This window comes from Pteropus alecto, unplaced genomic scaffold (genome assembly GCF_000325575.1).
Source record: "Pteropus alecto unplaced genomic scaffold, ASM32557v1 scaffold60, whole genome shotgun sequence".
NCBI classification, from domain to species: Eukaryota; Metazoa; Chordata; class Mammalia; order Chiroptera; family Pteropodidae; genus Pteropus; species Pteropus alecto.
Genome location: NW_006430726.1, coordinates 3,246,459 through 3,270,357, shown reverse-complemented (window position 1 = coordinate 3,270,357; position 23,899 = coordinate 3,246,459). Strand labels below are relative to the sequence as shown.

The 23,899-nt window shown below is 43.3% G+C and overlaps 2 protein-coding genes and 1 pseudogene across 2 annotated transcripts in view; 2 read left to right on the top strand and 1 right to left on the bottom strand.

Annotated features, from left to right (window-relative positions):
- The window catches only part of ARPIN (actin related protein 2/3 complex inhibitor), a 26,869-nt gene extending 17,332 nt beyond the window's left edge, over positions 1–9,537 (top strand). Inside the window, exons 4-8 of the mRNA XM_015594080.2 lie at positions 1,272–1,347; positions 3,926–4,058; positions 4,748–4,954; positions 5,322–5,485; positions 6,299–9,537. Coding sequence (XP_015449566.2) covers positions 1,272–1,347; positions 3,926–4,058; positions 4,748–4,954; positions 5,322–5,485; positions 6,299–6,307 — 589 coding nt within the window. The 3' untranslated portion in view covers positions 6,308–9,537. The remainder of the gene's footprint in view (positions 1–1,271; positions 1,348–3,925; positions 4,059–4,747; positions 4,955–5,321; positions 5,486–6,298) is intronic.
- A 1,481-nt stretch (positions 9,538–11,018) lies between these two features.
- The window catches only part of AP3S2 (adaptor related protein complex 3 subunit sigma 2), a 38,470-nt gene continuing 25,589 nt past the window's right edge, over positions 11,019–23,899 (top strand). Inside the window, exons 1-3 of the mRNA XM_006905270.3 lie at positions 11,019–11,177; positions 14,427–14,518; positions 14,933–15,044. Of these exons, the coding sequence (XP_006905332.1) occupies positions 11,109–11,177; positions 14,427–14,518; positions 14,933–15,044 (273 nt within the window). The 5' untranslated portion in view covers positions 11,019–11,108. The remainder of the gene's footprint in view (positions 11,178–14,426; positions 14,519–14,932; positions 15,045–23,899) is intronic.
- On the bottom strand, positions 19,610–20,905 carry LOC102879799 (annotated as a pseudogene).

Here is a 23,899-nt window from a genome sequence, read left to right as displayed (position 1 = left end):
CCCGCCCAGCCTGCAGCCAGGGCACCCGGATCGGGGAGGGGGCGCCCGGGGCCGGGGCGCGGGCCGGAGGGAAGGCGGGGCGTGCCAAAGCTCCTCCAGCGCCCGCCCCACTGCGGGAGCGCACCCCCTAAGACACCGATCGGCTTGAAACAACCCCTACTGTCCCCGTACTCTCGGGAGGGGATTGAGTCTCGACCCGCAAACGGGGCAGGAACGGGGCCGCTCCCTTCACGCCGACCTTGGTCTCCACCCCATCCCCGCGGCTGTAAACTCCAGGCACTTGCCACACAGCTGTGCCTTCCTTCGGGCCTTTGCCCGGGCTGCACCGCCCCCACCCCGCGCTCCAGAAGGGACACTGTCGTTCTGTGACCGGAACCGTGGGTGGGAGTCCGCCTGGGAGGGAAAGGCCTACCTGGAGGCCGCTGTGGGATCGCAGGGCCAGGCCTGCCCTCACAGAGGCGGAGGTTGTAAGAACGAATGGACCATTCTATTTGCAGTTAAAACACTGAAGAATTGAAGGGCTGAGGGAGTGCGTAGGGGCCAGTAGGTACTGCGGGTTGTCAGTGTTTTATCCCCATCCCTTCAGCTGTCCCCACCCCTCTCCCATTTCTGTGGTTCCGAAGAAGGAAGCCCACAGGTTCTGCTTTCGTGAAAGCTTGCTTGGGGAAGTGAGGTCCAGCTCTTCTCACTGGGGACCCTGTGATCTTAGGCTGGTCACCCACCTTGAGTCTGGTTTTCTCCACCTCTGAAGTGGCTATGAGAACAGGAATGTGAGAGTGCTTTAAAAAACAGGTGAAAAGGAGATACTTTACAGCAGCTTAGATCCCTCCCTCCAGAAATTTGGTTAAATAAAGAAAGAAAATCCTTAATATTTAGTAAGCACTGAGTAGTGTACCAAGCACCTTCACGTTCCTATGTCATCGTCATAGCAGAGTGAGTTACTCTCTCGTTTTGTTGATAAGACTGAGGCTCTGGTTAGAACACCCCCTGCAGAAGGGGCCACGCTAGGTCTTGTAACTTGACATGGTCCCTCCTACTTTCTGAGCCGCACCCCAGCCTTTTGGACCCTCAAAGGCATGGAGGTCTATGTGGGAAGCACAGAGAAAGGGGCTGTTCAGTGCTGGGCTTGGCTCAGGGACCAGGTGAATAGGGGACACGCATGGGACTTGCTTCTGTCCCAGTGCAGATTCTGACCTGGGTCGTCCAACCTGTGGTTCTTGCCTAAGGACCGGCAGAGCCAGCTGACCCCGCCCTTGTCCTCTCATCCTCAGGGGAAATGGCGTCCTGCTGGAGGGAGAACTGGTTGATGTATCTCCGCACAGCATCTCAGACGCCCACGGCAGGAAGGTGAGGATGCTTCCTTGGGGGCACCCACTGGCTTCACAGTCCTCACCTGCCAAGGCAGCTCCCCGTGCTTGGCTCAGCCAGTGCCAAGACTTTGGGTTCAGCTCTTTCCTTGAGGGGCTCATGGGGCAGGTGGGAGGTCAGTCAGGATATGAGCAGCCAAAAGGGGCCACTGAGTGGAAGGGGATCACTTAGGGTTGTGCTGGGCAGCGGATAGATGGGAGAGTCTGAGTTTTTGCTGAGAAGACAGACCAGGCCCTGAGCCCAGATGGTGTATCTGGGGCCGGGACTGGGAGGGTTGTGAGCAGGAAAGAGTAGGGTGAGTGGTTCAGGATGAAGGCCGTGGGTGCTGAGTGGGCTGGAAGGCCCTCAAAACAGGTCCTGTCACCTTCTGATGGAACAGATTTAGTGCCGGGAGCCTTGCTGGGGTGGGCAGGATGAGTGACTATTCTGGGAGGGCTGAGGGCCCAGACTCCTGTCCCCTGGTCCGGTGGTTCCCACTGCTCGTCCTGATGGACAAAGTCAGACCGGGGTATCGGCCTGTGTGTGTCGGGGGTCAGCGGTGACCTTTTCCTTTGGGGACGAGCTCTGTTCCTAGGAAGTCATGTGTACTTTGAATTTTTGGGGATTGAATTACTATAAACGTACCGGTGGAATTTGCTGTTAGGACCCTTTAAGTGACTCCATTTGCAAAGTCGCGAGTCTCTTGGCATGGGCTCGCTCGTCTTTTAACATCACTCTGTGTGGCTGGGCATTTTGGAATGCTGGCTTTTTATGAAACAAGTAGCTGGTGAGGACCCAGGCCTTTATATGTGGATGGGTGGAGAGGAGGTTTGCTCTGTCCTGAGGCTTTGTTTCCAGTGTCAAGTCTATGTGGCTGACATTGCCCCGGGCTTTAGTTCCGCGCTGGCCCTCTCACTCTCCCGGGGTCACGCCCTTTATCACCACCCCATCTCAGGTGTCCAAGGACACACCGGTGTTCACCATCCTGTCCTTCCTGCGAGTCTTTCCCGAGCATTAGTTCTGAGTGTCCATGCCTCTTTCAAGTAGCTCCACTCCAATGCGCTGACCGCCTCATCTTGGTCTCCAGAACGGAGCTCATCCAAACCTCCTTTCCAGGTGGGCCAGAGGCTGGGGCCACACAGAGCCAGTTTCTCTCCACCCCGTGGGAAAAGCCTCTGCTCCCAATTCTGCACTAGTTTCATGCCAAGAGATGCTTTGCCGTGCCCTCCCCTCCCTAGCACGCGGGTCAGCAGGGTGGGCACACCCATGCAGAGGCCCCGGCCAGCCCTCCCCGGAGAGCCCAGCGGTAACCCCACGCTGATGTGGGGCTGGCCTCTTTGGACGGGCAGGGCACTCTCAGCCCCCCTGCAAACTTGCCTCTCTGAGTGCCCCCTTCCTGATGATAGTGCAGTAGCTCTCCCCAGCACCGGCCTGCAGGCCTCCACCGTCTCTTCCTCCCCCTCCCCCAGGTGAGCAATGCCTGGTCCTGTTGGGCTCCACCTTGGCCATTCCTTCCCCTCCCTTCCCTTTCCTTCCTCTTTCCGTGTCCACTCACCTGCACTGGCTGTCAGGAACTCAGCCTGTCCCGATTAAATCTGGCACCTGCCCCTCTTGCCTTCTGGCCACCTCCAACGCTCATCCCTGTCCTGCTGCCCACCCGTTTCCTGAAAGACATCTCTGAGGGTCTCGCTGCTGCTCATAAACCTTTTAGGATTCCTCCTCATCTGCCAAGTAAAATCCAAACTCAAAATGCCAACTCAGGGCCTGTCTCGAACCCATCCCTTTTCCGTTCCCAGCCTGGGCTCTCACGAGGCCTCCACGGGCCTCGCGTTGCTCATACAGGCACACGGGATCCTGACTCACACATACCCGTCCCGGACGTTTAACACTCTTCATACGCCTGTTTCCACAGTTGCGGTTTTCTCCGCCTTTGAGATGTCACCTTCCCTGTTTCTCGTAGAAGGCAGTTCCCTCTTCTCCCATCCCTGGGAGCATTTCACCCACTCGCTGTGGTTAGGGCCGCTGGCACCCACGTTACAGCGCGCTTCATGCTTTCCGCTGTGCTGGTGCCTTTGTTATCTCGTGGAACCCTTAGGACATTCCTGAAAGCAGATATCGTGTTTCCATGTGGCAGGGGAAGCTGAGGCTAGGAGGCATTCGCCCCGGGTCCCACATCCGCTGGAAGAGGCGCAGTGGCAGCCCTTACTCAGCCCCCTTTCAGCGCCTTTTCCAGCGTGCCTTGTATTTGGGGCCCTTGGCACTTGGGTTATGGTTGTCTGTGTACTTTCTGTCTTGGTTGTGTCGAGGCCTTGGGGTCCGTGGGCCCGCCCTTCCGTGGGTGTCTAGCATGGTTGGTTATGTGTGGCAGGTGCTCTACTAAACATACGAATGAATAGACGAATGAATGAATATCGGAGTGGGGCATCTGCCCTGCTTGACTATCTTTCGACCTGAGGTGGGGTTCGGGGTAGAGAGTGAGGCTGGGAAAGGCTGCGGCCGGGGCCCTGTGGGGGGTGTACGTGTTGGAGAGTGTGGGAGTGGAGCAGCCCCCCTAACTCTCTCTCTGCCTGGCCCCCAGGAACGCTACTACGTGCTGTACATCCGGCCTAGTTGCATCCATCGTCGTAAGTTCGACCCCAAGGGAAATGAAATCGAGCCCAACTTCAGTGCCACCAGGAAGGTGAACACGGGCTTCCTCATGTCATCCTACAGTAGGTGTCCTCTGCCCTTCCTCCCTTAGGCCCTGCTATACGGTGGCCTTCCTTTGTCTCCAGGGGTCTTTTGGCTTCTCAGCATGGTTGGCCTTAAAGCCCATGAATGGCCGGAGGGCACCCTGGCTCAACTCCTTCCTGCCCCCACCCCCCCATTCACAGTCCCAGGGGCCTGGCTGGTCTTCCCAACTCCTGCCGTCTCCTGTAGGCTGGCAGAACCGTCCATGAACCTGGCTCTGGGCTCTTAACTGCCTTTGTGCAGAGCCTAGGCCAGGCCCTGGTGACCTCCACTTGTTAAAATTTTCATTTGGTTCTTAGGCCCCTGGTGATTTCATTCCTCTTCCGGTTTTGGCGGCGGAAGGACCTCTGCTATTTGTTCCTGTGTGAGGAGGTTTTGAGGCTGAGTGGGAATCCATTCATCCCTCTCTCGTATTCATTCATGCTTTCAGTTGCTCGTTAATTCTCTGAACACTTAAAGAGCATCTTCCATGCGCCAGGCCCAGAGCCCGTGCCTGTAACTCCTCTGCCTTGGGCTCCATGAGGAGTCCTTGCAGGACTGGTGCTCAGAGTCCTATCTGCAGGTGACTGTGAGCATGTAAAGCACTGTGCCCTCACCTGGCTCCTAAAAGGCCTTCCCCAGGTGCGTGCTCTTACAGTGGGACTAACCCTCTTGTGCTGTGTGCCTGCAGAGGTGGATGCCAAGGGGGACACTGACAGACTGACGCCCGAGGCACTGAAGGAGCTAGTCAACAAGCCAGAGCTGCTTGCGCTGACAGAGAGCCTCACTCCTGCGCAGACGGTGGCGTTCTGGATGCCTGAGTCAGAGATGGAGGCGCTGGAGCTGGAGCTGGGGGCTGGGGTACGGCTGAAAACTCGAGGCGACAGCCCCTTTCTGGGTGAGCAGTGTAGCCCTCGGTGGCCTGATGTTCCCATGTGGCCTACAGTGGCTCCGGGCCTCTGTCCAAATCTCCCCCTCCTGCTTAGACTTCATGGGAGCAGGTGAGATCTGGCCTCTGTGGGAACACGACCCTTTGAGATTTATTCCTAAGTCCCAAGGCCAATAACCTGGATTCTCTGGATCCTGGGGTGCCACCCAATCCTGTGGTTCCTGTGGGTGGCCGCTCCTGTCTGGTGTCTTGGGGTCCCACCCAGGGCCTCTCTGAGGTCCACACCCAGGCCTTGGGGACCCCAGCAGAATGAGCCAGTCCCCACTATGTTTCCACCACAGAGAAAGAGGCCATTCAACTTCTTTCCTTCTTTCAGATTCATTAGCCAAACTTGAGGCCGGCACAGTGACCAAGTGTAATTTCGCTGGTGATGGGAAGACAGGGGCATCCTGGACAGACAACATCATGGCCCAAAAGTCTTCAGAGCCGGCCTCGGCGGAGACTCGAGAGCAGGGGGATGGGGCAGAGGACGAGGAGTGGGTAGGTAAAGGGTGACAGCTGTGGACCTGGCATTGGTGCGGTTTATCTCTTGGCGGTTTCGTATGTGGTTTGTGGTTGGGTGCAGGACAAGGATGCAGCAGGTTTGGTGGAATTCCTTGGAATTCCCAAGAATGTGTTAGCATCAGGAAAATTCCTTCGAGGTGTGACGGGTGACAACCTGGGACCTCTCTTTCTGGTGGGTCCAAACTGTGCCAATCTATAAGAAAGCACTCGAGATTCATAAAAGCAAGAGATGGAAAGAATTGGCAGCAGAGGGGAGCCAATGAGATTTACTGTCAACTCCCCATACATCGTCACTTCGAGTCACTTCAAATGCTGAGGCGGTTGAGCAGCCGAATGAGCAGTTTTTTCTCCTTCGTTCTGGGCTCCCTGCCTAAAATGGCTGGAAATGGCTGACTTGGTCCTTAATAGTTTTTTTTTTTTTTTGCCAAGGATTAACCCCTAGTTGATTCTCAGCCTACTCACAGTTGATTTCACCTCGAGATTTGAATTGATGTCAAAAGGCCGCAAATTGGACATTTAAAAACAAATTCACAGAAAAGTGGGCTATGTATCTAAGTGATGAAGATGAGGATGTTTGCCAGAGAAAGCAGAGGCAGGTGGAGTACAGGGTCTGGATTCCTTTTTGTTTTCATAAAGTGAGTCTTGGACTGAAAAAACAATTGGAGCTGCCAGGCTGGTGAGGCCAAGGCAGGAGGCTGAGGGTCCCGTCGGTACCACTCAGTCAAACCCTTTTTGTCTTACGACTTTTATGAAATGTGCTCTGTTCACGTCTCTTTACGTTACCCCCAGGATGACTGACTGAGTTTACGGGGAGACGGAGTGCCTCCAGGGCCAACCAGCGCTGTTGAGAATTTCTTGCAACTTCCATTCCGGAGCTGGAAGAAGCAATCCGACCATCCTTACCTGGTTCTTCCCTAGAGCCGCCGTGGAACACCCTTTGAACGAGCTCTGCTGAGATCAAATCCAAGTCCACCACGTTAGCAGTGGGGCCCCATGCTATGACTCATGGAGGGTCCATCCCTGGATGTGAGTTCAGCCTCCCTAGACGTTTTCATGATGGCCCTTGCCCTGAGTGGCAGCCTTGTTCCTGGAGGCAGGTGGTGGGCGAGTTCCCCAGGGCAGGCAGGGGAACTGGACCTGGCCTTGGCGCAGAATTGGGGAACATCCCTCATCTGCATGCAGAGTGGCTCAGAGCTGTTAGCGGGGCTCCTTCCTCTGTTCTTGTGCTTCCTGCTTTCCCTCACACCTGCCCCACCACCGCCAGCGCTGAGTGCTGTGGGCTCTGCTGTCCTCTTCAGGCCTCCTGTCCCTGTGCCCTTTTCTTCCCCGAGAGCTGCCAGTTGTTTATTCCTCCTTCAGGTCTCTGCCGCCCTGGGGGGTTCCTGCCTCCTCACCTCCCTGGCTGCTTTCCTGGGGCTGCTGCAGTCAGGGTTGGCTGGCTGGTCCCCATCTCTCAGGTGTACTCTACCAGGCCACGTTTTGGTGACACCTCTTTTGTTGTTGTTTTGTACCTTGAAGACTTTTTACGAATGAGTAAATCTTTAGAAAAGGGTTCCTCCACACCGACGGGGTTATTGTCGGGTGTAAAGGGTCTTCCAGCTGAACAAGAAATCTACATGTCCTAAAAATGAGTAGGGACTTGGTGGCACATGGGTCCTGCCTGCCTCAGAGAAAAGAGGAGGTGGTGGTGAACTAACAATTGTTGAGAAAAACACAGCTCTGGGTGTTTTCTGCGGTAATAATTATAGCCACTGACTGATGAGTGCTTCCGGGTGCTAGTACTTGTGCTAAGCATTTGCAATATCTTACTTAATTGTCACCACAATACCATGAGGTACTGTGATTATTATTCCATTTTTTCCATGTGACACTGAAACTCAGAGCCTCCATTGATCGTGTATAGAGGAGAGAGCCCAGGCAGTCAGAGTTCAAGGTCCACATTCTTAACTACTGGATTATTCTGCTCCTACATGTATACTACAGAGGAGAAAGGGGGCCTCAGAAATGTTAAGCAACTTGCCCAGGGTCACACAGCTAATAGGTGGCAGAGCCAGGATTCAAATCCAGAGCTGACAGAAGCAAAATATATGCTCCTTTCCCATCCCCTGCTCCCTTGGCCTACAGAAGGGCATTGGACAGAGGACCCAGGAGAGGTCCTGGCCCTGTGAAGCATGGTTATATTCCCAGACTTTAGGGAGCTTGCCTAAACCCTTGACTGCTGATCTGTCCAGGCTGAAATCAGCCCTGCAGTATCAGCAGTTGAGCAGGTAATGCTTCCAACGTTTATTATCATGGCTATGACTGTGCTTTCTTGCATATTTGAGCCCGGGCTCAAACTGTAAGGCTTGGGACTCACACTTCAGTTAAACTAGAAGCTGCCTCTCTGGTGTCCTGCATTTGAAAGGGGCTGGCCCACTGTTGAGCATGCTGAGACCTCAGCCACGGGGGTGGCCAAAGAAGTGGTTAAGCAGGAGGAGAAATGGGACACTGGCTGGGGGTAGAGGCACCAGGGAGAGCATCCCGCTGCCCAGAGCTTGTATGAACAGGCCACCATTCCAAAGGAGGCGGCCCAATGTGTCAATGGGGGGAAGCCCTGGGCAACCAATGGGCTTGGTGTCTTATGAGGGGGTGGAGGAAGGGGGCGTTCCTGGAAGAAAAAGGCCATTTGGCTAGAGCTCAGAATGGATGGGAGCTGCAGTGTGTTTGAGATGAGGCTGGAGATCGGGCATGGGATCTTAAGCATGTTCAGTATTTTGGGACTTTATCTTTAACATCCAGGAAGCCAGTGATCCCAGGGAGTGAGAAGATCTGATTTGTAGATTTCAAAGATCAGTTGACAACAGAAACTGAAGACAATGGGCCTAACTAGGAGACTGTTGCAGTTGTCGGGGTGAGAGGCTAGAGTGGATTGGTCTATAGACAGGAAGAAATTGACTTTGCAGCAAGACAACAGCACTAGCAAAGCAATGGAGGTGGGGAAGTGGCCTTTTCCTGGAATATTAATTTCTGTCTATGGTTGTTATCATACTATACCTACACATGAAATTGGATAATCCTTTTTCAGTTGTATGATCACTTTCCATATTGCTACATAGTCTTCATAACCATCGTTTTTAGGATTGACTGCCATTTAAAATAGCTCTATCATTGTCCAATTTGGGGGTAATTTATTGGTCCCCTTTTGGAGCTAATGTAATTAACGTGTCAAGAACTGTTGTGAATTATATAATCCCCTCAATCTCACCCACCCATCCATCTCCCTCTGTAGCCCCCGCCCCACTATATTTTTGGGTAATTTCTTTAGGGGTTGATTTCCAGGAATCAGATTACTGGGAATCTAGGAATTTTTTGTAAAGGTCTTGTTATATTGCCAATTGCTTTCCAAAAGTGTTGTTCTAAATTACAATTTCACCAGCAGTATAGGAGAGGACCGTTTTCATGTGACGCTTGCCAGAATTGGGTATAACATTTTTAAAATGGTATTCGATAAGGTGAAAATAATTTTAAAGTTAATACTTCAATTTTAATTTTCCCTTTCCCCCATTAATAGTGATCTTAAAGATTTTTTTCATATTCATTTCCTAGATGTATTTCCTCCTTTGTTACTCAGTTCCTTTGCCCATTTATCTATTAGAGAGTAGGTCTTTTTCGTTTATCAGTCATGTATATTTTACATATAACTGCCATATTTTAACAACATCCTTTCCATTTTTTTCCATTTTTAAAAATTGGTTTTACAAACAAAATCTTTATATAGACTTATCCGTTGACTTTTTGTGATTTTTATGGCTTCTAAGCTTATATTCTCCAGATATTACTCAATTTCATTTTCTTCCATTTTGGTTATTATCTGGTTTTATATTTAACTCTTTAATCCACTCTGTCTTTAACTTGTGAAAGGATATGAAGTGAGATAACTAAATTGCTTAATTTCAAATTGCTATTCAGTTATCCCAACAAACTCATTGAATTCCTTCCTGTTACGATGTCTCTTATATCACATATTAAATTATTTTATGCTTAAGTTATCCATTATATTTCAATAAGTCTCCCTATAATGCCAATTTGAACTATCATAGCAGGATTTGATAGTTGGTAAACCTAGGTCTCTCACATTCTTTTTCTGTTTTAGAATTTTCTTTGGTAACCCTTCTCAACATTTAAAATATTTTGTCACATTTCAGTGCATATTTACTGCCTTTGGATTTTTTTTTAATTAAAAAAAATTCTGGCTATAAGAGTAAATATTTATTTAGAAAAATTTTTAAAAGAATACATAATTCTACCATTCTTTTTTAAATCACTTACTCAGTTATATACCATGTATGGCCCCAAGTGCTTGTAATTCCTTTTGTGTTCAAAACTGCCTGAACACATTTTTTTCATGTAGAAGAACCCCAGTTTTACAGTAAACTGACATTATGCCAGTTTTACAGATGAAGACACTTGCCCAAGGTGCCTAGGCAGTTACCAGAGCCCGGGTTATAATCAGGACAGTGTGGTTCCATGATGCTGCCATTCCATCAGACACAATTATTCATATTTTGTTGTATCTACTTCCAATTTTTACAAAGTAGGGTATCCCTGTATGTACTTTGTGTAATCTTTTCACTTACAGAGCTATCATGAACATTTCCCCATACCATCTTTCACAACATGTTTTTTAATAACTAATATTTCTCAGATGCATGTAGATCAATGCATTTAACAATTTCACATTTTGAAATAATTAGCTTGCTTCCCATTTTTCCCAGTAATAACATTGCTGAGATATACGTTCTTGCAACTAAATCTTTTCACATATCCATAATAGTTTTATTATAAGTTCTAAAACTAGAAACGCTGGGTCTAACATTTTATTTATTTTAAAGGCTTTCGACACATATTGCCAGTCATTTGGGATAGGTGATTCCATTTTCCAGCTCTATCTGCAATATAGGGACGTCCACACCGACTGTCATTAATTTTTTTTTTTCTTTTACCAATTTGAGATCGCTGGTACCTTTTAAATGGAATTGCATTAAAGATCCCTTGATTCCACCATTCACTATGTACGGGGGCTGTAATACCGAAAAATAAAAATGACCTTAACGTGTCCCAACTGGGGAATGGCTAAATTAGCTGGCATCTCCCACCGCAGAACGTTCTGCAAGTGTTAAGGGGAAGGCAGGACTGTACGGTTTAGCGCTGACGGTGAGATGTGAGGCTCCCGCCGGACTGTTTATCTTCTTTGGATCTGCTTTGCGCCGGGCCCGGGTTTCTGCAGCAGAGCGGTCGATCTGGGCAAAGGACATAGATCCGGGCTCGCGTCCTGGCCGGGCACTGACTGGCTTACAGATGCTGGCCGAGATGACAACCCTCCTCAGCCTTGGTGTTTGTGGGTCGGCACCAGCCCTCCGCCCACGAGCGCGCCGCGGGGCCCTGGAGCTTTCCCCGCGGCGTGCTGGGAAGTCGGACTTTATGTCGTCGGGCCCGTGGGCACCAGGGCAAGTTTCCGCCGGCCAATTTCTGCAGTGCACCAACCGGAAGTGTCCTTGTTGTGGCGGAAGTTGATGCTTTCTGGAAGCCCCTGTTGTGGAGAGGTTCGAGGCCGGCAGAGATGATTCAGGCGATTATGGTTTTCAACAACCACGGGAAGCCGCGGCTGGTCCGCTTCTACCAGCGTTTCGTGAGTGCGGCCCAGCTTCGTTACGTCCCTTCAGGGCGCCCGCATCCCCTTCCGTCCCTTAGGCCCCGACGGCGCACGCGGGTACAGCCTGCTGACCACCTCGGGCTCCTGCACCCTGCGTGACTCTCATACTCCTTAAAGTCGGTCCATTCTGCCCCACGCCGCCTGCTCTCTCTCACCCCTTCGTGGACCCTGGCATTTCCGTGCCATTTAGTGACACACCTCCTCGAGTCTCAGGGCGCTCGCTATTAGTGACCGGGCGGGGCGGGGGCGTGTCTCATTGGGAACTTGAATGATTGAAGTCCCTTTAGTCTTGTTGGTCGTTAAACTGAATTTCACAAGAAGGAAGAAATATGCCGCTTCTTAGAGTTTTTGCTTTAGCCAGAGGGTCTGAAAAAGTGCTTTCTTGGAATAATTTCGTTTCAGTATTGGGACTGCCCGGGGACTGGTTATCCTTCACTCTGAAGAGTTGCACAAAGTCAGTTTAAAAGTGGCAAATGATGAGAAATTATAAATGCTGCCGCGTGAGGGCTTAATAAGTGATAATGCAAACTTGAATTTTCCTAAAGCGTTTCCCTGGAAAAACACAGACATGATTATTTGCCTCCTAACGTTTTATTTTTTCGTGGCGAGGTTTCAAAATGTTACGGACACAGTTGGTGGACTGGTGAAACTGAAGGAGGGAAAGAAATTTTATATTAAAGCGTTAACTCCACCTCTTTTACCCTTCTGTCTATTGACAAGTTAAACGTCTTTTAGACCTTATTTCCTCTTATGTCAAGTAGAAATGAAAAAAACTACCCCTTTTCATTGAACTTTTTAAAGCTAGATTACATTTTAAGTAATCATTATCGAGGTAAAAATATTAGCATTCAGTGTAACTACTCAGTTTGTATTTTAGTATGTGTGAATTTTTCTCACTTTTAAAAAAAGTGTTATTGAGCTATGTCACATACCATACAGTTCACGTATTTAAAATGTACAATTCAGTGGTTTTTAGTAGGTTCTCAAAGTTATGCAACCATCACCATAATCAATTTTAGGACATTTTCCTCACCCCCAAAAGAAACTCCTACCCATTAGCAATTATTCTGTATCAACTCCCCTAGTCCTAGGCAACCACTTTCCATCTACTTTCCATCTAAATTCACCTGTTCTGGACATTTTATGTAAATGGCATCAAACAGTATATGGTATTTTATGGCTGGTTTGTTTCACTTAGTACAGTATGTTTTCAAGGTTCATCCATGTCGTAGTGTATAATTCTTCCTTTTTATTATGGAATTATGTAGTCCATTGCATGAATGTGCCACATTTTGATTGTCCATTCATCAATTGATGTTTCTACCTGTGACTCTTGTGAATAATGTTGCTGGGAACATCCATGTACAACTAGTTCTTGTGTGGACATGTGTTTTCATTTCTCTTGGTTATATACCTGGGGGTACAGTTGCTGGATCACGTGGTAACTCTGGTGAACATTTTGAGGAACTGCCAAGCTGTTTTTCAAAGTGGCTGCACCATTTTACATTCCTATCAGGAAAGTATAATAGTTCCACTTTCTCCACCTCCCCATTAACATTTATTATTATCTTTCGATTAAAGACATTTTAGTGGGCGTAAAGCTGTGGTTTTAATTTCCATTTTCCTAATGACTAGTGATGTCGAGCATCTTTTCATGTCCTTCTTGACTATTTGTATCTCTTGGAAGAACTTAGGATTTTTATAAGAACCAAATTAATTCAAGTGAAAATTACCTTGGAAACTGCAGAATGCTGGAAGATGTGAGGGATTATTAAAATAATAGAGGCATGTAAGCAATTGGTAGTTAACATTTTTGTTGAATTAGAAAGTAGGTAGCCTCACTATTTCATACCACTTCTCCACTGACTTCTGCCACTCCCCCTAGAGTCTGATAAAAGGCTTTAGTTTGAAGGATGTTTATGTCAGTTTAAAAAACTGCTGATGCCTAGCATGTTTTTTACTTCCAAGTGTACAGTTAATCCTTTAACTCCTGGCATCTGTGAACTTTGTGAATTCTTTAAATGAAAACCAGGAAAGTAGTGATTGATTTACTCAAACTTGCAGTGGCCAATGATGAGCGAGTTTTCATTCTTCTATTCAGTAATTCCTGAGAGCCAGTGTATACCCATGTCAAGTCAAAGTTACAAAAAATAATTTGTCCACAATGACATTGTCTGTTTTTTTTTCCTCTATTTCTTTTAAATAACTAACCATTTCAAACCTAAATTTAATGTTGTCGAAAGAAGGAGATTAACATTTCTTGCATCTTATTTTCTGACTCTTGGGGCAAGTTCAATCTGAAGGTTTTCTTAAGCTTTGCTACTCAAAGTATGGTCTCCAGACCAGCAGCATTGGTATTACCTAGAAGCTTGTTAGAAACGGTCTCAGGACTTACCCCAGACCTACTAAATCAGAATCTACATTTTAATAACATTCCCAGGTGATTCATTACACATGGAGTTTTCAGAGCACCTGGTCTAAAGCTTTTAATTACTTTTGTAATGACTGGTTCTTGCTCTTATCATCCTTTTTTAAAAATCATACTTATAATGCATAATATGTATAAATAGAGATCAGATGTGAGTTATAAAGAGATTGCATCACAGTTGAGCTTTTTTATATGTAGTGAGTGAATAGTGGAAAAAAAAAATTTCACATTCTTATTGTAAATAGAACTCTGTCTTTCTCAGTAATACTTTGTTGGTGAGTAACGCAACATGTTATATGTAATACCTATATTACCAGTAGAAAAGATGGCAAATTTCATTTTTTAAAACATGTACATGATTACATCTTGACCTCCTTAAAGTGTTAGACCTATTAACATTGTTATTTACCCTGGCATAGATGTTTTCTAGAGGAAAACAAAGTATTTCAGGACCAGGTCTTCTAGTTATTCTTTGACCTTGCATCAGAGTTTATCATTTCTACTTTCCTTGGTTATTAACTATGAAGAAATACCAGCTTATTTTTCAGGGTGGTGGTAATGGTTAGTGACGAGATTGGTAAATATATCTTGATTCCTGTAACAGAGTCTTGTCACCCATTTTCCCCTACATTCCCCTTTTATTTTTTCTCTACTCATCATTTTTATCTTTTCTGGAAACTGGTACCAAATGTCCAGATTGTTCCCAGCTTGGAAGCACATCTCACCCTGCCACCTCCATCAACGGGTTGTATTTTCAGACATCTCCACTGATTCACTTCATTTCTTTTATTCCATAGCCAGAAGAAATTCAACAGCAGATTGTTCGAGAGACCTTCCACCTAGTTCTCAAGAGGGATGACAACATCTGTAACTTCTTGGAGGGCGGAAGGTAAATAAATAATCAGCTTCGGTTTTCTCCCCATATCTCCACTTTGGCCTTCATCATTATTGTTTGTTCAGGCAGTATTCAAGTGTCAGGTTGTATCCGATGCAGCTTGAGCTGATCTTAGTGTGATATATTGAGAGAGAGACTCAATTCTGTTTGGAAGCCAGTGAATGATTGTGCTTCAGACATCACTCACTTAGATGTTTGGTTCCTGGAGAGATGGGCAGAAGAAAAGGTGAGGTAAAGTAGCTTTAGGCACCACTGCCAGAATTGGTTGTATTCACCTGGGAGAAATGGCCTGTTGTTTGTCCTGTCCTCCCCCTTTCTACGGGGTCCATTGTCATTCCTTGGGACAGGGTTTCTCTTTGATATGTTTAATTAAGATATAGGCATTTAAATGTTTCCCATCTCCCACAGTTTGATTGGTGGCTCAGACTACAAACTGATTTATCGTCACTATGCTACCCTCTACTTTGTATTTTGTGTGGATTCATCAGAGAGTGAACTCGGGATCTTGGACCTCATCCAGGTATGTGTAGTCAGCTAATGATGGCAGCCGCTTTAGAGAGTTTGCCCTGGATTTCTGAGTAACCATTCAGTAGATCCTCTTGCCAGTCTCTTTATTGATGCTCGTAAAAGTTGCCAGATGTCCACTAGATGGTGCTGTAAGAAAGCTCCTTAGCAACCTTTAAAAACTCCTAGAGCTTTTGGATTCATTGGTTTCTACCCAGCCGTCTCACTGCCCTTGGTTTTCATGTACGATTCTGACACCAGTTCCAGTGTGTGTGTCCCCCTCACCTCAACTACCAAGCAGTTAACTCAGTTCTCCGTGTACACTGGCCAGGTGTCCCATAAATTTAACTCAGTTCTGACACTATCTGAAGATAGACACCAAACGCAATACCAGTGTTTCTGACCAACTGCCTGTCAATCAGAGGTTCCCATGACTTCCGCCTTGGGTTTGATTAATTTGCTAAAGTAGCTTACAGAACTCTTGAGAAACATTTTACTTACTAGATTACCAGCTTATTATGAAAGAATGTAACACAGGAGCAACCAGATGGAAGAGATATGTAGAGCAAGGTATGGGGAAAGGGCATGAGGTTGCATGCCTCTCTAGGTGCACCCCATTCTCTCTGAATCTCCCTGTGTTCGCCAACCCAGAAGCTCTCAGAACCCTGTCCTTTTGGGTTTTTATGAAGGCTTCATTACATAGGCGTGATTAATTAAATCATTGGACATTGGTGATCGAGTCAATCTCCAACCCCTAACCCCTTTGCCCTCTCCAGAAATCTGAGGCTGAGACTCAGATTAACTTAGTACAGTTCCATGATTTTATACATGTAATTCTAGGTGGGCTTCTTTTAAGTGACTTGAATAAGTTACTTAAGTAGTAAGTGCTCAAGTAGAAGCTTGCATTAAAACTTAAAAAAAAAATTAATTAACAACATTGTGAACTATAATTGAAAAAAGTCACGAAAAGGATTTTTTAAAAAATAAGATTTTTAAAAACCTAATGAACAATTATAGAAAACTAGCTATACAATATAAACTTTACATGCTTACAGTTATATTTTATTTGGTTAAGATAAAAGTCAAACTAAATTTCATATACCTAGGGACAAATAAATGGAAACTTTGAGTTTGTATTTTCATTTCACATACCCCAGACTCTTTTCTAAAAAGTGGTGGTCTTAGAGCAACTTTTAAATTTTATTTATTTATACCCATTCACATTCAGAAAATGATTTAAGCTGATTAATTAAAATTTTCATCCATCATATTCACTTGTTGTACATAAATGTATAAATAACTAATGAAAGCATCTAAAAAAACCCTCATCTCTAAGATATTTTTAAATGCTTTCTTAACACCTGAGTCAGAGTGGACATTTAGAGTCAGTGAAGCATAATAGAAAGAGCTCAATCAAGATCTAGAATCAGAAAACCTGGGTTGGAGTCATGTATCCACCCTCTGCATATAGAGGTATTAGATTGTAGAATTCAGTTGTGAAAATGTACTTTATAGAATTGTAAACTATAGAATGCTGTAGAAATGTGCATATAATAAGTGTATTAGAAAATAAAGGAAATATAGTGATGATATGTTTTTTAATCGAGATGCAGTTATTAGAGGAAATGCACTTCAGATAGCTATATTAACAAGACAGAGAGGTATGTAACTTTATAAAGTAATGAACATATATTAAATATTTAGTATGCATTGAATTTGGCAAGATAGATAAGTAAAAGGTAAAAATAATAGGAGTTAAGAGGTTTGATTTTTGAAAAGATAATAAAACAGTTGGTCTAATATAAGGAGCATAAAAGTCAGAAATAGAAAACATCAAAATGTTTTTAGGGGGTGCTATATATAGTTAGTTATATTACCAATATAATCGATAGTTGACTACAAAAAAATACCCAAATTAGGTCAAAGAAAACACACTTAATCCAGTATTGGGAGGAAAAAAGAAAGGTTTTTAAAAAAAACTGACTTCTTGATAGACCTACTGAAAATTTTTTTAGTGTTGAAGTACACTAAAACCTCTATATAACAAAACTTATTTTTAAATTCAATAAAAAATCATACTAAACTTTATTTTACAGAGTAAATGGATTGTGATCCAAAAGCATCTCAAAAAGAAAATGTTACTCAAATATTGAGTATTAGTATTGGTTTACATTACTAAATAAAATCTTAGGCAATAATCAGTTGGACCAAGAAGTCACAAAACCTGGCCCTTGTTTCTGACTCTCTCAGTGTGGCCTTAAACAGATCATTTAAGCTTTGTTGACTTTAGGGTTTTTGTTTTATGTTCCGGTTCTTCTGAGAGTGTGTTTCTTCCTCAGGAATACTACATACTGAAAGACTTATTCATTGTGTCCAAGTAGTCTTTATCCCAAGGATACAAGTCAGTTTAACAAGGAAAATTTACTGGACTCTATTACAGCAGTAAGAAAAATAGTGAACAAAATATATTGCGTCAGTAGAAACTAAGAAAAATGATCTAAATTATATACCTGAAATATTCTTAAATTGTAATAGGAAGCATTTTTATTTGATTACTTAGTACATGTTTATTTAGTATAAACTACTTATTGTCGAAGAAATAATACATTTATGTGGTTCAAAATTCAAAAGATATACCAAAACTATTGAAAAATATATTTCTTCCCTCTACCCTGGTCACCTAGTTTATTTTCCTAGAAGTAGCCAATTTTAAGTTTAAAACCTAGAGCCAGAGCCAGTGTTGTCTCAGGGGAGAAATCTACATGCATTGATGCAAACAATGTGTCTCTTACTATTTATTTCTATTTGAACAAACATTTGTAATGAATGATAAAAAAAGAAATGAAATAACACAGTAAAGGAAGAGGGAGACAAGTTATCACTGTAAGATAGTCTGATTATGTCCATAGAAAACCAAAAAAAAGAGCAAAATTTATAAAAAAATACACTTTTTTTGTTAAAGCGTAACAAAAATATACTTGGTATGAGCAAAAATAGCAGAATGTGAGATAAACTCATCAAAATTAAATTTTCTATTTCTGTGAAAACAAAACTCGTAATTAAAGGAATGTTACTTATAGTAGTGACAAAGGATATTTAATGTTTGGAAAGTAACTTAGTATAGAATACTTGACATAGAGTCCAGTAAAACTGTAAAATCTTAAAGACATAAGGGAATACTTAAAATAAATGGAGCTATAAGCCCTCCCTTTGTTGGGAAGAATCAAGCAAAAATGACAGTAGTAATTAATAGATTAAATGGGAAACCAAGTATAATTCCATCAGATTTTGCAAAGCTCAGTGAAAGGAAAATTTATCAGGAAAAATGAGTGGCCAAGAAATGCAAAAGTGTGTTTTGAGGGAGAAACAGCAGTAATGGAGAATTGGCTTTACTAGCCTTAAGAATATATGATGTTTGTAGATGAAATTATCTACTCAGAAAATCTAAAATGATCAACTGGAAAACAGTTAGAACTAACAATAGAGTTTAATAAGGGGACAGGATACATGGTTACATGTAAAAATTAATAGATTCTCTTTAGCAATAATAAATTAGAAAATAACAATATTTAAAAGGGCCCCACTCACAATAGCAAAAAAGATTCGTAAGATACCCAAGAATAAATGTAAAAAATGTACAAAATCTATATGAAGAAGACTTTATATCTCTACTGGAAATATAAAAAAAGAGCAAAGTAAATAAGTAAAACATATCCTTTGCCCGTTGGGAAAACTCTTTAAAATATAAGTATTTCTAGATTATAAATTACTGAAAACCCAATCAGAATCCCAGTAAGATTATTGTTGTTTTATAAATTATTCCTGTTTGTGTGAGACGTGTGTACAAAAAATGTGCAGACTATGCTGATACAGTTTAAAGAAAGTCAATAAAATGAAACTATCCCTCCAATTAAGACACAGTAAGTGCCAGTCCCTTCATGGTTCTGTGTGCCCCGGGCTCATTGTATCCATCCTCAGACTTTTGCTTTATCCATCATCATTTCTTTGCTTCTCATTTAGCATGTGATGTATGTTCCCTAAATGATATTTTGCTTAGTTTGGAAAAACTGAGTGATAAGCACAAACTTAACTGTAAGGAAAAGGTGATTTGCCACTTTGAAGGATCTCAAGAAAACGTAAGCTGAACAGAGTGTCTGGGTCACTGTCTGGTTTCGGTGTCCCTGAGAGTTCACAAGAGACCCTCTGGGGAAGTCTGAGGGCAAGGGCATGTGAGTGAACCCCCAGAAATTTAGAATGATTTGATACTTACAAAAAATGATGTATTTTTTCCCAGCTTCATTGAGATATAATTGACATATAACATTGTGCAGATTTAAGGTGTACAGGGTGTTGATTTGATGCCACTTATATATTGCAGGATGGTGACCACTATAGCGTTAGTTACTCCTCTTGCCGTGTCACATAATCACCACTTTCGTGTGTGTGTGGCGAGAATCATATTCTTCAGTAAATTAAAGTGCAACATCCAGGCAAGTTAGAATGGTAGCTGTTTGGTGATCAGGGACCTGACAGCATACAAAGAAGTCTGTAAAGTCCCAAACTTTAAAATTGTGACCTTTTTCAAACTGTGTCCACTCCTCACACTGAAGATGTGACCCCCACTCCCATTGCTCGTGGTGTGTGGGTTTATAATCTTGCCACTCATACTGAGCGTGTAGGTTTCTAAATACTTCTTTTCCTTGTTCCTAGTCTTGTAGTGTTCTTTATCAGCTGAGCTACATCAAGCTTAATACCCATTAATTTTCAAAATTTGACATTTTGGTCCTTGTTTTCAAAATTCAATTGATTCCATATTTAAGCGAGCTGGGATTTATCCCCTTCTATCTTGCCTTGCTGAAGCATTTTTCTGTTTTTATCTTGTTCAGCAAATTTCATTAGATTCGCAGCTGCCGGGTTGTAATAAAATGTGGCTGTTCTGCTCTCTGCCAGAGCTTTAGTTTGTGAGGCTGCTGTTTGAGCAGCCATAGCTGTCTGAGGAGCTTCTTGTGTTCTTGGTGCCACAGGGCTGCAACTTCGAGAACAGAATCTCCAGTGGCTGCAGCTATCTTATTGTTTTCAACCATTTCCTTTTCTCACTGTTTTTGTCATTTCTCCCAACCTCCCAGCCAGAGCTTCTTGTGCATCCGTTGCCGTGCTTCTGCCTCTCAGGAGAAGTGGACTGGCAGTCCGGCTTAAACTTTTGCTAAATCTTCTTAGCGGTTCCATTCTCTTTCTCTCTCAACCAGCTATTCCTGCTTCTACCCCTATACTTGGGTCTTGATCTTGAGCAGGAACGAGATCTGACCCACAGTTTTCTTTCCTTGCTTCTGGATCACGACTTCTCTTCCCTATTCTTGGAGCAAGACTTCTTCCACTCCCTGTGCCTACCACGATGACACCTTTTATGAGACCTAGATTTTGAATGACTTCTGCCTCTCGATGACTTTCTTTGCCTTTATGTCTGTTCTCACCATTTTCGGATGAATTTAGTCACTCTCTGTTGAGAAGAAAATTTTTGTCATTCCTTAGATTTGTGTTTCTTAGAAATTTTATTTTTAGATTCATGCCCTATTATTTTGCTGTCTGAGTCTGCAGCATCTTCAGTTCAGTCTCTTCATGTATGAGTACGCTTTTTGCTTCTGTTCTGGCTCCTTTGTTTTCTTTTTCTTGACCTTGATCGTGATCTTGAATAATGGTGTTTTGAGGCTCTAAGAGAAACAGATTCATCTGACTGCTCTTTTTTGATCTCTGTCTGGGAATATCTTTTCTGAAACTATTCTTTCTCATTTTGTATCACTAGCCTATTTGAGAACCCAACTGTTATAGACTAAATTTTGTCCTCTAAAATTTATATGTTGAAGTCCTAACCACCAACATGACTGTATCTGGAGATGGAGCCTTTAAGGAAGTAGGTTGGTTACATAAAGTCATAAGGGTGGGGCCCCAATCCCATCCAGCTGGTACTCTTATAAGATGAGGAAGAGATACCAGAGATCATTCTTTCCATGTGCGCAAAGCAAAGAAAGGCCCTTTGAGGACACGGAGAAAACGGCTGTCTGCGAGTGAGGAGGAGAGTCCCCACCAGAAACTGATCCTGCCAGACCACGATCTAGGACTTCTAGCCCCCAACACTGAGAGAAAATAAGTTTGGGTTGTTTATGCCACATGGCCTGCGGTGCTGCCAAGAAATACAGTCTTCCTCTCTTTGCATGTGCTCTGGGCATCTTAGTCCAGAGTCCCGGCTGCCTCCACTTGCTGCTTTTAACAATACCAGCCACCCAGGAGCTGAAATCTCTCCCACGAGACACCCAGGCGGCACAAAAGTGATCTGCCATTGCTTTTTTAGTGTTTACATTTAGCTCATTAATAGCTATAAGATATTTTTATGTCTGTATTCAGATAGATAACTACCTTTATTTTTTTTCCCAAAATATAGTCATTTATCCCAATACTATCAACTAGTTTATCTTTTCCCCACCAATTTAAAATACCAACTTTATCAAAAATCGTATTTTCTTGGCTTGGGAGGCCGCATGTATAATGAAGTGTGCCCACCCCTAAACCTTCCAGAACAGGGAAGAGGAGGGGACTTCCACAATAGAGGGAGAGAAAGAGGATTTGGCGGCCCCAGGTGTGGGAGCTACAGGTATGGAGGCAACTTGGTGACAACAGGCTACAGTGATTTTTTTTCACAGCCTGCTATTGTCACCATGATTTGGGCTCTTCCTAGAGCATCTAAAAGTATTGTAGTCAAAATCAACTTTTTATTCCAGTTTTCTCAACTTCGAAACCCAAAGTATCCATGTTGTGTCTGTGTTTCACTACGTTTCTCAACTGTGACTTTTCATGGTAACTTGTCTGAAACTCATTCTGCAGCATTTAAGACAATGGCGGTTTTTATCATGATTTGCCTTTGAACTTGATCTATTGAAGTTCACAATAAGTGGAAAACAATTTTCAGAGAATGCATTTTTTTCTAGAATTGCACACAATTCTAGAACCATTATTGTTCATCATTAAAGGAGAAGCCCATCTTTCCTTTTTATAGAAAGTATGTACTTTATTTAAGACAGATAATGATGCAGTTTAATCTACCTTTGTCTTCATTTACAACAGGCTTTGTATGAATTTTAACCTTTTAAAAAATTTCCAAAACCAGTTTATGCCTTTGACAATAATGGAAATGATTTACCGCATCCAGAAAAAAAAATTATATTTTCTTATAAACATGTGTCTGTTTCAGTATTTTGTATTCTGTCTCATCAACCCATACTTTTATTCTTATCTTAGTATTACACTATTTTAATTTCCAAAGCTTTGCAGTGAATTTGGCAACTAGTAAGACTAGTCATTTCCTTATTATTGTTGTTTTTCCAAACATTCTTAGCAGAGTATTCTTTCACATTTTATTTTCTTTAAGAACTTTAGACTTTGGCAGTTTCATTTTTTAAAAAGTTCTGTTGAGAACTTTTATAAGTTCCACTCTTCTAAGTTCATTTTCTTCTTTTTGAAATTAGAACATGAATTTTAAAAGAACATATACATGCAAGGACGAGAGAGAACAGGCGAGGAGACAATAGCATGGAATTTTTTGAAAATAAGAAAGAGTATGAAAGCCTGGTAATTGACTTGGCAAGCCCAAGGAAGCCACATCCCGGGTCAGAGGTAGAGAAGGCTGATAGGCAACCTGCTACACCCCACGGAACCCTCAGAAGACTCAGTCTTACTGGGGCACCGGTATGGAATGGACGAGGACAGTTGTCTGAGAACCAGTCAGGTCCATAAGTCCTATCCCCATTTCCAGTTCTCTGTAGGGAGACACTACACGTAGTTGATGGGATTATATGGACATCATTTGTGCTTTGTGAATGTGTATGCTAACTTTCCAGCCCTTTTTCCACCACTCAGCTCCCAAATTTCTGGCAGCTAGTCTTTTACTCTTCAGGCAGAAATCATAAAATTTCTCTGAGAAATCTAACCAACCTAAGGGGGATGAAATAAAAATACCCAAAGGGGTAGAGAGGAAGATCCACAACAAGCAAGCCATGATTGCAGGCTTCCATTCAGCCTTTTTTTCTCATGAATTAAAAAACAAGGACAATCAAACATCTGAGGAAAGCTTCTAACATGGAACATAGAGAAGAAAATATATGAACAGTAAAAAGCAACTTAGAGGAAGTAAAGACCATACAAAGAAAGGAAAACAAACAACCTCTATCTTAAGCCACAGAAAAATAAAAGAAGATAAACAAGAATAGGCTGCTAAACAAGAAACACAAAATGATCTCTTAGAAATTAAAAACCTGAGAGGAAAATGGGAGAGAAAAGAAAATAAGAACGTCCAATATCCCAACATAAGCAGCTCAAAAAAAAAAAAAAAAAAAGGTTAGGAACCTGGAAAGGAGGAAATTCTCAACAATATTATTTGATAAAATTTCCCCAAACCGAAGGACTTATTTTTGCTGGATTGTAAGGGCTAATTGCCCAGCATGGTGATTGAAAATCAACCCATATTTAAATATGTTATCTTTACAGTGAACTCTTCATTCACAGTTAAAGATGGGAAGAGTTAAAAATAGTGCCGTTATGAAATTAGTCTGTGTTTTTCTGGCTAACATGTATGCATTTCTGTTGGGTATGTACCTGTGACAATTGCTGAGTTGTAGAGTATTAGTAAATTAAGTCAAATCGTTTTTCAGAGTGGTTAGAAATGTAATTTTCATTTGTATCAATTTATACCCAGTCAAAAAGTGAAAACAAGTGTCCCATCTGTAGCACGGATAATTAAATTTTAGTATGAAGTACTTTACAGCCGTGAATGTGAATGAGTTTTTATAACATGCAACGACATGGAGGAATTCAAACATTGTT